This window comes from Carassius auratus, chromosome 10 (assembly GCF_003368295.1).
Source record: "Carassius auratus strain Wakin chromosome 10, ASM336829v1, whole genome shotgun sequence".
Classification (NCBI taxonomy): domain Eukaryota; kingdom Metazoa; phylum Chordata; class Actinopteri; order Cypriniformes; family Cyprinidae; genus Carassius; species Carassius auratus.
In genome coordinates, this window is record NC_039252.1 from 15166684 (window position 1) to 15179360 (window position 12677).

At 37.4% G+C, this 12677-nt stretch overlaps 1 protein-coding gene and 1 long non-coding RNA gene across 3 annotated transcripts; both read left to right on the forward strand.

The window, feature by feature from the left end:
- The first annotated feature begins 251 nt into the window (after positions 1-251).
- Positions 252-1870, forward strand: LOC113110472 (uncharacterized). The gene is made up of 3 exons (XR_003293153.1): positions 252-386; positions 1358-1495; positions 1804-1870. It is a non-coding gene; the product is annotated as an uncharacterized LOC113110472 (long non-coding RNA).
- Positions 1871-2267: 397 nt separating this feature from the next.
- On the forward strand, positions 2268-12462 carry LOC113110008 (SAM domain-containing protein SAMSN-1-like). 2 transcript variants are annotated; one of them, XM_026273979.1, is made up of 13 exons: positions 2268-2376; positions 2818-2898; positions 3213-3307; positions 3493-3555; positions 4586-4709; positions 4802-5196; positions 6293-6367; positions 6460-6585; positions 7758-7878; positions 8077-8228; positions 8307-8513; positions 8652-8802; positions 10761-12462. In XM_026273979.1, the coding sequence occupies exons 1-13, from the start codon at positions 2283-2285 to the stop codon at positions 10940-10942; spliced, it is 1866 nt and encodes a 621-aa protein (XP_026129764.1). In that variant the 5' UTR covers positions 2268-2282; the 3' UTR covers positions 10943-12462. The 2 variants fall into 2 exon arrangements, with proteins under 2 accessions (XP_026129764.1, XP_026129765.1); XM_026273980.1 differs by lacking the exons at positions 2268-2376; positions 2818-2898; positions 3213-3307; ... (1 more) ...; positions 4586-4709; positions 4802-5196 and adding an exon at positions 5869-6062.
- The last annotated feature ends 215 nt before the right edge of the window (positions 12463-12677 follow it).

Here is a 12677-nt window from a genome sequence, read left to right on the forward strand (position 1 = left end):
ACTCAAATAATGCAACTACAAACCCAACAGAAATCATGTCAAAGGGCTGTCCACCTCTGCCTCGTGTCCTGCTGTCCTCCACTGACAGCACATGGACAGCACGTTTGCTTTGATGGGAACGTTGGGGTATTTGCAGCTCATTAGCAGGCAGTGCTGGGGCACCTAAAGAGTGACGGCCCACTGCTGCTATTGGATTATGGGAGGGATTTTCAACTTGCATTAATCTGTGAGTCCACAGACAGTACAACAGCCACTCAATCCCAGCGCTCTTTGTGTGTGAGAGCTCACACACTCTCTCACATATATGCAACTCTCTGATTAAAGTGAGTGAAGCCGCAAGGACACAGACTAAGACTTGGAAAATGAACCTCTTCTGCTTTACTTTGGTAAGAGAAAGTTTCTTGCTCATTCTTTTATATGCATTGGACAGTTGGATATGGATATGTTTTTTTTATATATATCAGCTATTCTAGAGGATTCAAAGAAATGAGAGTTGGACATCTCATGATCTGAATTGATTCACGCCGGCTGACTGTATGCCATATCAGATTGAACTGATTATCTGTGTCTCTGTCGGTAGAAGAACAAGATTAGATCCTTGATTCCACTGGTGTTGGGTCAACTTGAGCTGTACTTTTACATTTGTGTAACAACAGTGGTTTAATATACTCAAGTAAGCACTTGAAACTTTTATATTACAAACTAGTTTTTCAGAAAAAGTTGCTAAAATGCTAATTTTAGCTGCAGATATCATGACATTATCTTATGCCGAGAGAAAGTGGGATTGTGATTGTATGGAAACGTTAGGTAAGGATTACCGAGAGACAGAGAGCTCCTTACAGCAGATCATGGATCGGCAGAAAGGAAAATATCCTATTCATAGATCAGGGGCACAACAGCACCTCTGAAGGTCCTGAGAGGCCACTACATTCCCCGAATCCTGATAGAATCATCCAACAACTGACCGTAGCTCCTGAACATGTATGAATAAGGTCTCTGGACAACTCTTACCTGGTTTTCATAGCTGTAAAAATCTAAGATCACACATCTATTACATGGTTATTGTATAATTGCAGAAATATTGTGCATATGATGAGTATGTTGGAGATTAATAATAGCAATAATAATATGGATAATTTTAAAATAATATAAACAATAATAAACTAAATGTATAAAACAATATACTAGTATTACAAATAATACAAACAATAATATATTATAGATATTATTAAAACTGGAATTGCTACAAATTAATCTAATATTAATAACAATAATAATTAGTGGAGTATGACTTGTTAAAAAAAAAAAAAGGCTCATATTACTTAGAATAAATATTCTTATTTTGTGTTTGGTACAGGATGGTTCTACAGACAGCCTGTACGAGGCGGCTCAGATTGGCCAGAACACTCAAGATTTATTACCCAGAAGGCTGCCCAGTCCCAACCCTGTGAAGAACATTAGTGTGTGGAGTGGATCTGAGCCCTGCATCAACATGGTGGGTTCATCCGCACGTGCCTAGAAATGCAAGGGAAATCACATGCTCTTTCATGAGACACCGAGCTGCAGTTATGTCTGATGTGACATTGACGAAAATATTAATATGGAAAAGTGCTGCCTCCTGTATAACTGCTGATTAATCTGTGAGTGACGTGCGTGGGGTACAGCAGGTCACACTCATTAGGAAATTACCTAAATCCCAGCAGGACTTTTTATCCAGATAAAATACTGCATGAGGTCATGGACATATGATGTGTCAGATATCATGATGCACTAAATATATTCTATTTATACATTTTATTCTAGAAGCTTCCAGAGACTCCCACAAGTAAGACTCAAGAAAATAAGATTTTGGAAAAGGCAAAGAGAAAGTAAGTTCTGGATCTTTTGGTCTGTAAATGATATTTCAAGACCTGTATATCATGTTAATACATTTCTCAAAATTACACTTTAGGAGAATTATAACATAAAGGTAGACTGTCAGTGTGGATTATTTGCATCAGGGCTCCCATTAGATCATGATGTGCCGTATGCTGTGTTTTATGAGAAAATGAGAGAACTGGATTAGGATTATATTAATTGAGCGTGAGGGATTTAGTTACTGTTTTAACTCACCTGTTTAAACCAATGTCAGACCTGTCCCTGCTGAAGCATCATATACTGGTAATGATTTTGCTTGCAAAATAGCTCAGTTTTGACCAAAACAAGTCATGTAACAGTTACAGAGGAAGAAGAAGAAAATGAATAACAGAAATTGAGAGAATTGACTGAGTGAATCAGTCTGAATGATTTTTTTTTTTTTTTATTATTTCTCTCACGCAGTTTCTCTTTTACTTAACAGGTCCCAATTACTATCCACATCTGAAGATGAGACTACAGGTTTGTCAGTTTGTTTTGAGTGAATACCCAGAATTCCTTGCTGCTTTCCCTCACAGTTCATTAAAAATGTAAACCACTTGCCTAATACTACAATATTAATAACACTGCTAGTCATAAAACAAAGTGTCATAGAGTGTAAAGGTCTGTCAAATTCATAATCCTGGGGTCAGTTATTCCATCCAGGACTTCATCTGTCTGGAACCGTAGCATTAAGCATTATGCGTTTTTTTTTATGTGTGTGCCTTGTTTCAGGATTAAGGACTAAACTTTATTGTATTTGACCCACTGAATTCCAGCAAAGCTCTTCTGCCTTGTATTTTTGAGCACTGTTACCCTAATGCCAGTCCTGCTGACCTACTTGGCGGCGGTGCCTCTCGATAACACTGTTTCATTTGCCTTCCATGTTTTGCTTTTAAAATAACCCGTTATTATCTCTGATAGATCATACAGAGTCTGATGCCCACTGGCCGTCCACAAGGAAAAAAGACGGCTTGGTACACAGCAAGAACCATTCGAACACAGGTAACAGGTCTAGAGAAGCTGCAGTGAGTGTGTTTTGTTAGTTTGAGGAAGTGTGGTGGGCTCGAGAGAGTCAGAGAGAGCTGTGTGTGTCAAACGGTCTTAGTGGATTAGATCAGTGACGACACAAAGCAATTCCAAAAGCCCATGTGAAACAGAGGATTTGATGTGGGCTCAGACTGATTCACTGAGAGTCAGATAAAAAGTGTTCAGGGTCACTCTCTCTTCCCCAGACTTCCCAATTTCCAATTTGAATCTGAAGTGTGAATTTTCATAAATCCAGGGCTTGAGCTGAATTGTGCTGTATTTTAATCTAGAGACGGTCAAAGATCACCACCGGTCAAAACACAGTGGAGAAGAGAAAGATGAGCGGATGAATTCAGAGAAGACTTTTAAAAATCCTTCAGTCCAGGTAACACATAGCAGCAATACAGAAAAAAAATACTGTGCAATATTACTTTAATGAGAAAAACAAATCAAACCCTGCCATCCATAAAATGTTTCTCTTGATAATACAGGATACATTTCTCAATGATTAAATTCTCCATTAATCTAATGTGATTCAGTCATCTGTGTATTATTGCACTTAATTCACAGGGTGTGAATTATGAAGCCTGGAATCCCAACAGAGAAAACTCTGAATGCAGACAGCAAGACTTGGTGAGTTTCTTCAATGACGACTTCCTCAACTTTTCAATGGTTATTGCAATTTATTGTGGACAAATGTCTGTTATGATTTTGTGTTGAATACCGCCCTTCACTTTCAGCTGAGTCCAGATTTTTAACATTGCCCATACTAATTTTGAGGGGAAAATATGAAAAATGATGCATAATGGATTAACCTTTTTTTGCAGAAAATTAAATCAAATTAATAAAATAATAGAAATGCACAAGTATTTATGGGTAATAGAAGTCGAATAACGTTACATTAAAAAAGTAACTTTACATTACAATTTCTTTTTTACATAAGTTTTATATTTTAGAAAAAAAGTGACTGATATAAAAATGGAATATTATTTTGTTTAAATATATATATATATATATATATATACATATATATATATATATATATATATATATATATATATACCAAAAACTAACATTAATCATTTAAAAATAAATATTACTTGGATAATATTACAACTTCATAATTTTGTTTAAAATAAAAAAATTTAATAAAACAAAAAAATTTAAATGTTATCATTTTAAATTTATCAGTTGTAAAATTCTGTGCTATTTTAAATAAGTTACAAAAAACCTTAAAAATAAATTAATAATTAAAAATTTTGGCATAACATTATACTGTACAGAATTAGAATTTTGAGATTATCTAAAGATAACTTTTTGTGACAATGAATTATTATTTGTAAAGATTACATTTGGGTAATCTAAATAAAAAAATAGAGAAATTAAGCATATACTATTAAACGGTCAATACAAAGATAAAACAAGTGTCTCAGGCTTTACACGGATATTGAGGTCAGATTATGAGGAACTCAAATGACATGTCAGTGTAAGAATGCACATCTGTGAAAGGCTTCTAATAAGGGCAGAGCCTGAGGGCAGAGCTTTAGTATTACCCAGAATCCCCAGCAGTTTGTAGAATCTTGTGTGTGCTGATCTTGAGGCAGATTGAGACATCTCTGATCTCCTTCATGTGCTGTAATTCCCCAATGCCTCTTCATTTCAGGCCAGAAGGTCAGAGAGTGAAGATGAGGCGCAAGGTACGCTGAAGAAGATCCAGAAACTAGTGGGAGGGAAAAAGGGAGGTCAAAGTGCCACAGAGGAGTCAAGAAAGAACACAGAACCCGGTGGTGAGAACCTAAATAACCATTTCCTCGCGTGAACAGAATAAAACAAAAAAGCTGCATCATCCATATTAGTTCCTTTTTTCATAATTTGACAGAATCCAATGGAAAGGGCCACAGTCCTGTTATAACGTGCATCAATCTGACCAAAAAAGCTGAGAAGAAGCACACAAGAGCATCCACACAGCAATCCCAGCAGCCCCTGCAGGATAAAGACATTGATAGAGCAGAAACAGAGGCTTCTTGGAGTCCAGGACTCTTTCAGGAGTACTGGAGCCCCATGGCGTATTCTCCAGCGTGGGACACGTCCACACACACCTGCCACAGGTCAACAGCCGAACAGGTCATGTACAACTTCAACTTCACCCTCCCCAGAGACACGGACTGGGAGAAATACGAAGAGCTCTTCCACCGACTGGACCCCTACAAACGAGAGCAGCAAGACAGGTGGATCACCCACTCCGTCACGGACCTGGACGCTCCGGACCCTCTGGTGAGACGCTGATCAGAGCTGCACTTCCTGTTGAAAGTACACACAAGATTAACAGCATCACATGCTGGAGAACAGACAGCATCCAATGTTTCATGTGCTGGTGATATGGAGATTTCTAAAAAATACTAAATATGGGAGAAGAGAGCTTTTTAAATCAAGGTGTAGTCTTTTTTTAAATATATTTTAAATGGTAATGTTCTCCTTGAGCCACAAGATAACAAAACAGGCCTATTTGTGGTGCGTACTTGTTAAAAACAAAAAAGTAAAAAGTAAATGAGAAAATAAACAATACACCTTGGTTTTATATCACAAAAATAATTTTTGAACATGTAACATTAAAATGTTATCAGATATACAGCGTGTAATGTTTCTATTTTGGGGTCTTTGAAACATAAGGACACAATGAATTTATCAAAAGGAACAGTTAGCATAAGAGGCTTCTTTCAAAAATATAAAAAATCTCACTGACCCCTTTTTTAAATTAACTGATGATAAAAAAAATGCTCAATTAATTATATGACTTATTTCTACAGATCATATAAATTACACCAGGATAACCTTAGCTCCAGGTGTTGCTCCAAAAGATTGTCACGGTGATAAGGACGCATTATTTTGTCTTGAAGAGACACTTTAAAGCCACTGATTAGAGATGTCAGAGTAGACGCTCACATCCTGTGTGCGGTTGAGGAAGTGTGTTTAGACACGACTGCATGTGTGAGCTGCTTCAGGCCAGTGCGGGTGACTTCAATAAGAGCTGAGCAGCTTTGTGTCAGGAGAAATTAAGAGAAAAACATTTTGAGATTGTCGGCAGAATGCTTCAAAGGAAACCATCTAACGTCTCCGACAAATCGAGGAACAAACCCAAGGTAAAAGAAAACACCTTGTCCATCTGTTGTGGTGAAATGATACATTACTCAAGTATTGAGTGCGCTCAGCTAACAGTTACTCTTATGAAACATGAAAATCTGTCACCTTTAGTGACCATCAGTGATCTCTTCTGTGACCGCGAGATTATGATGTGAAAATCGAGATGCAATCAAGACTGTTTACAGCTGCAGACCACTTTAACCTATTTTATCTCTTCATTTTGATTCAGCGTTCCACCAGTTTTGGGATTTTCGACAGACAGCAGCCCACCCAGGTCAAAACAGAAGAGAATGTAGAAAATCCGGTGAGTTTGGTTTCTTTTGTTTTTTATGTAAGCATATATAAAAAGCGGCTCTCTGAAATCTCCCGTACCGAGCTCCATGTGTGTCTCTGTAGCCTGTGGAAGCTGCTGAGGTGGATCCCAGTAAATCAGGAGGTCTCGGGAAGAAGATGAAGAACATCTCATTGACCATGCGTAGAAAGATGGGCAGGAAATACACTAAAGCCCTGTCAGAGGAAATGGTGAGCGCTTGCTTGACAGTCAACATCAAAACTTACAGTACCTTAAAGTTTCTTTAGGTTTAGCAACCAATGCTCTTCTAATCAATTAACAATGTTGTACTGGCTTTTGGGTTCTTTAAAGAGATAGTTCACCCAAAAAGGAAAAGTTGGTCATCGTTTCCTCAACCTCATGTCATTCCAAGCTTACATTTCTTTCTCCTGTGGAACACAAAAGATATTTTATAGAATGTCGGTAGTTCCCATTGATTTTCATTGTATACAATAGAAGTCAGTGGGAACTGAAATGAAAGTACTCTCATCATGTTGTTCAAAACCTGTATGCATTTCTTTGTTCTGTGGACCATAAGACCAAATAGAAAATAGAAGAATGTTGGTAACCGAAATGTTTGGGTTTCATAGCACTTTTTGGCCTTATATTGGAAGTCAATGGGAGCCAAAACCATTAGGTTTCCAACATTCTTCAAAATGTAATATTTTGTGTTTTGCAAAAAAAGTCATAAAGGTTTGAAACAAAGTTATTGGGAATAAATGACAGATTTTTTTCTTGGTGGACTATCTCTTCAAAGGTTTCATTCTACAAACACAAAAAATTTTTTTTTTTATGTTTAATAGTGGGGTCTATGGTTGATTGTGTCCATAAAAGGAGTGTGTGCTATATTCCAAGAGTTATAAAATAGAATGTGTAAAAAAAAGACCAATATTCAGCCTTTTTTTTTTCTTAGATCCTTTCAAAAGTTTTCCTCAGCAAGAAGACACTATAATGCATGTGAGGTTTTTGGTCATTTAGGGGAGCTGATTCTCTAAACATCAATAAAAAAAGACAGAAAATTATTTCTACTATGTTTATCCTGAGTAAACATCTGAGGTACAGTACTAAAGCAAAAAGCCATAACCTCTCTTTAGTTTTCTCATTTATTTAAAGCTCATTTATAAAGTGGTGAATCTTTATTTTGCTGCTGTACAATAACAAGTTTCTGAGGAGCTCATGTGGGCGGATTACACGCAGGTCTCATGTCTGAGGTAAAAATGGCAGTTCAGCTCTCGCGGATTAAAGACTTTGCTCTCTCGAGCGCCCCGTGGCCTGACACGACCTGATTTGCTACCTGAAGACCTGTCACGTATATGTTTTGGTTGGGACTCTTGCCTGAGACTTTCCCTGATGTTTTTCACAGGCCGAGGATAAAGAAGCTGCGGTGTCTGAAGTCGTGGACGGCACGTTGGCCAAAGGCTGCAACCACTCCAGTAACTCCGTAGAGAGTTTGTTCAGCTTGCACAGCGGCCAGAGTTCATCTAGTAAGCTGAATTAAACTAGAAGACCATTTATTATATGGATCACGGGTCTAATCTGTGTTTTAAAGAGCAAAACAGAGCTGTCACAGAATTGAAAATGTACTGCTTACCCAATTGACATTTTGGTGCAGGTGTGCTTTTGACATTTCAGCCACGTGTTTTGAGGTTTACTGGTTGTTTTTGCATTGCCTGATGCTTTAGGTGGTGTGACCAGCGGCTCTGAGGGTTGTAATAACCGGGACAGCCTTCGTTTAGAAGAAGATGTGCCCTACACGGGCCAGTTCTGTGGAAGAGCCAAAGTTCACACCGACTTCGTTCCCAGTCCATATGACACAGAGTCTCTCAAACTCAAGGTAAAAACCAACCTGAGATGTTCAGGAATTAAAAAACTAACTCAGAGCTATTAACATGTGTGCGTTTTGGTTTGTAAGGTGGGAGATATGATTGATATCATCAGCAAACCTCCAATGGGAATCTGGACTGGGATGTTGAACGGTAAAATAGGAAGCTTTAAGTTCATCTACGTTGACGTGCTGGTGGAAGAAAGAGCGCCAGAACCGAGGATTCGTTCTCACCGGAGGAGCAGAAGACCCCGACCCAAAAATCTTCTGGAACTTCTGGAAAGACTCAATTTGGAGGTCCTTGAAATGTCTAATTAAATACTAAAGCTGATGATTAAGCTTATTATACCCACAGATTCACATCCTCAAAAACAGGATGTAAGGTATTATCTGATGTAGTTGAGCTACTTTAACAGACAAAAAATGTTTCCACAGGAGCACATTTCATCTTTGATGTTGAATGGGTATCAGACGGTGGAAGATCTTCGGGATTTGAAGGAGCAGCATCTCGTAGAGCTCAATGTGACTGATCCTGAACACCGACACCGGCTGCTGTTGGCGGCAGAATACCTGCAGGACCCTGAATGTAAGTGGGTGAAGAACATCAGAAGTCATCAAAATATTAATAGATTCCAGGAAACGGCACATTGATGGTGCAATCTTGGTTTCCAAGAGCCTTTTTGCATTTTAGCTTTTATAGAAAAGATCTCACAGTTTAAGCGCTGATGTAGGATGAGCACATCAGCTCAAGTTTTAGAAGCTCGAATACAAACCTCATCAAAGCCACACGGGTGAAGCGAAAGGTTGAAAACACTACTTTTCACACGTTTTTCCTCAGATAAAAATCTACTTCCTTTCCACCCAAGTGTCTGATAACCTTAGTGACATAAAAATTGAAAACAAAACAAAGATGAGATAAAATACAAGTAAGTGTTAAAAAAACAAATACATACATTTTTTTTAAATACATTTTACATAATGTAAAATATTTTAATATTTTAGAAAATAAAAATATTCAACATTTGAACAAATGGCCATGACATAAATGGAACACAAAACAAGGATTGAATAAAGAGGACTAGTAAGATATTTTAATTATACAAATAATTTGAATAAAATTAAATGAATTAAAATGGTTGTCATAATGGGACATTTAATCAAACAAAAGATGTGATAAAAAATACATTTAAACATTTTATATACTGTATATTGATTTTAAATTAGATGTTCAAATGCGTTTAAAAGATGAAAGGGAGTTGCAAAAAAGCATGGAAAGCCAAGACCGCAATCAGTAATTAGAAAGCAATCCTGCCCTTCGTCAGTGGAAATTATTATTAGTTGGTTTAGTTTCGACTGAGGGCCTATAAAAAGGTGTGTCATGACCAACGTCTCACACAAGAAACTTTTCATGATGGTGAAAAGCAAAGAGCTCTCTCAAGACCTTCACAACTTATGTTGCAAAACATAATGATTTCCATGATCTGTAAGTGGAAAGAACATAATTTCACCATAAACCAGTCTCGACCAGGTGCTCCTCGCAAGATTTCTGACAGAGCAGTGAAAAAGACTATCAGAAGAGTTTTCTAAAAGCCAAAGACCACTTGTGGAGATCTTCAGAAAGATCTGGAGTTAGCAGGTACAATTGTTTCAAAGACCACAGCAAGAAATGCAGTCAACCGCCGTGGCCTGTATACACGCTCACCACGATTGCAGTAAGAAAAACTAAAGATCAGAGTTCATTGAAGAGCCACACAGAACCAGAAGCTGTCATGACTAACAAAGGCTTTTGTCCAAAGTAATAAATACATTTCAGTAAGCGTTTTCAATACTGTTTCCCTGAGTCATTCCATTTTATTACACAAAACTTAATTTCTGAACTTATTTGTATTTTTTTTCAGTTGCTACCAACATCTGGTGAAAATTTCATGTGAACAGCACCTTTATAAATATATTTCCAGAGAAAAATGGTGACGTGTTCAATACTTTACCAGTTGTTTGTGTGTGTATATATATATATATATATATATATATACATATATATATATATATATATATATATATATATACATATATATATATATATATATATATATATATATATATATATATATATATATATATATATATATATATATATATATATATATACACACACACACATACTCACATTTAAATGAATACTATATTGTAATATGTTTAAATTAATCATTATATAAAATCATTTTAGACTGAGTAGTTTGATGTAAAAACAAAAAAACAACACTGCTAGTGGAAAAAGTGATTGTCATTGAGGCCAGTTTTTTGCATATGAAAAACCCAACAGGAAGCGTGTTGAGCAGTGAGTTTGTGTGGGTATCCGTCTTTTAATTTCAGAAGTTTAGCCGCACCTCACAGACGGCATCAAATGCTGCAATACACAGAAAAAACATTGCGTGTGTTGCATGTTATGAAAACATACTTCCAAGTACTGCATGAATATTCATACACAATCGTCTGATGACATTATCGTGACGTCTGTGTCGGTCTTCTTATTTTCTAATACAGATAATCAAAGCCACAGAGAGAAAGATGAAGAGCCCAAATCTCCCACTGTAGAAGTCCAAGCCGAACTAAACGACTGTCCAAGAGACTCGGGCTGTTATATAGGATCTGACTGTTCAGACAACAGTAAAGAGGACACAGAGACCCAGCCGGCCCCTCTCAGCCCACCTGCAAACCAAGCATAACCACAGCCCTGCATAATGCTGTTCAACTGGCCTCGCCTGCCTCTGGTGGGTGCAAGGATTATTACCCGCCAGCCACAACCTACTGTATATTTGACTGTGTAAAGCAGCCTTTGTGTTTCAAAGCTGTTGCATTAAGGTGTCTCTGACGACACTGGCAGGGGCGTAGCACCACATTTTGGACCCTGGGTAAAAAACCATCTTGCTGGGCCCCCAAATCATACAGGTTTGGAACAACTTGAGGGAGAGTAAATGACAGAATTTTAATTTTTGGGTGAACTATTCCTTTAAAGTTTAAATGTGTACAATAACAATGTACCCATTTTGCTTATTTCTTCTCAACACTTCATTACTAAGTGTTAAAACAGGCAATTCCGCTAAAAGCTCACCTTGTCTCACGGTCACTGCTTTCACCTGGCCATGATGAGGGGCCTGCTGCTGCAGGGTCTGAAACTGAAATATATGGCTTCAAATGGTTGCTAAAATATCCTTTGTCGTCACAATACACCTTTTTTAAAGTGTAGGCTAAGTACAAGTTAATTGCTGATTATTTGTCTGTTTAAAATAAATGCAGACTATAGAATCATAGGGCACACTAACCGCCAAACTAGACATTCAGCCTTTCAATTACGTTTTTAAATAAGTCATTTTCAATCATTAAGATGGGCATTAAACTGAGAACAATCTTGTACTTAATGTAAGAACGTGCGCGAGCTAATTTGCATAACAATGTGGTAAAATTGGCGCTAACGATCTGTGTTTTCGCGGGTGTTAGATTTTGTAAACTTCTGACTCTGGGGAGAACTCCTCCAAGAGTAGATATTTATGTTAAAACAACGTCAATGCTCGATGATGCATTCGGAGCTCACCTTTCTTTTTAAAAAACTGAGTAAGCAACTGCTTGCCCTCATTTGCCTTTCTCTCTTTAATCTTCTTTTCGTTTTGAGCCCCTGATTGTCCTTTCTTAAGGAAAGACATGACTGCCCCTGTCTTCGTAGTTCATATCACGGCTAACTCAGCTCCTGTCTCATCTCATTAACTGATTCACCGCAGTTCTGTTGAAGAAGCACCTGAACAGCGGGTCGTACCATTTACATTGATGCGAGAGGGGTGGTGGGGCCCTGCACAGCATGAAAATGACTTTTTTTTTTTTTATACCAAACCAGTGCCTAACTACAAGTTTAGGTTTGCACAGGAACTTTTTTATTTGTACAAAAATGCTATACAAATGTTAGTGCATGTATATGTATGTATAGCAAACTGACTTCTAAACCTCCACCCCTCCTGCCTCGGTACCCTTTACCCCCCACAGTCCGACGCCCCTGGACACTGGATTATCACATCATGGACACTGATAGATATTAAAGATGACATGTAAATATACTGTAAATATGTTGAAAGTGGTGAAGCTTTGCTCTTGTAAACCGTATAAACTTTGCCTTGCAGATACTAGACGAAACAACAAACTGTTGAGATTACAAATGCATTATTTTCATGCAATAAAAAGATATCTTTGTATCATACTAATTTCATTTATTATATATATCAGTGGCTTCCATAAACTAAAAGTGATGAGCTCGGTAACACTCAGTTATAACGTGCTGCCATCTAGTGAGAGCTCTTACTAACTACAGCCATAAACAATAAGCAAACTCCAACTTTCAAGTGAATGATGCACATGTGACTCAAAAGTGTTGAAAAACGTTTGGCAAAATCTAATCTCACAACTTTTGCTCGG

Bases quoted from the DNA above. Each gene is read 5' to 3' on its own strand.
- LOC113110008 (XM_026273979.1), top strand. From the start codon at position 2,283: ATGATTTTTTTTTTTTTTTATTATTTCTCTCACGCAGTTTCTCTTTTA. The intron at 2,899-3,212 runs GTAACAGGTCTA...ATTTTAATCTAG, and splicing joins CAAGAACCATTCGAACACAG to AGACGGTCAAAGATCACCAC. The intron at 4,710-4,801 runs GTGAGAACCTAA...ATAATTTGACAG, and splicing joins AAAGAACACAGAACCCGGTG to AATCCAATGGAAAGGGCCAC.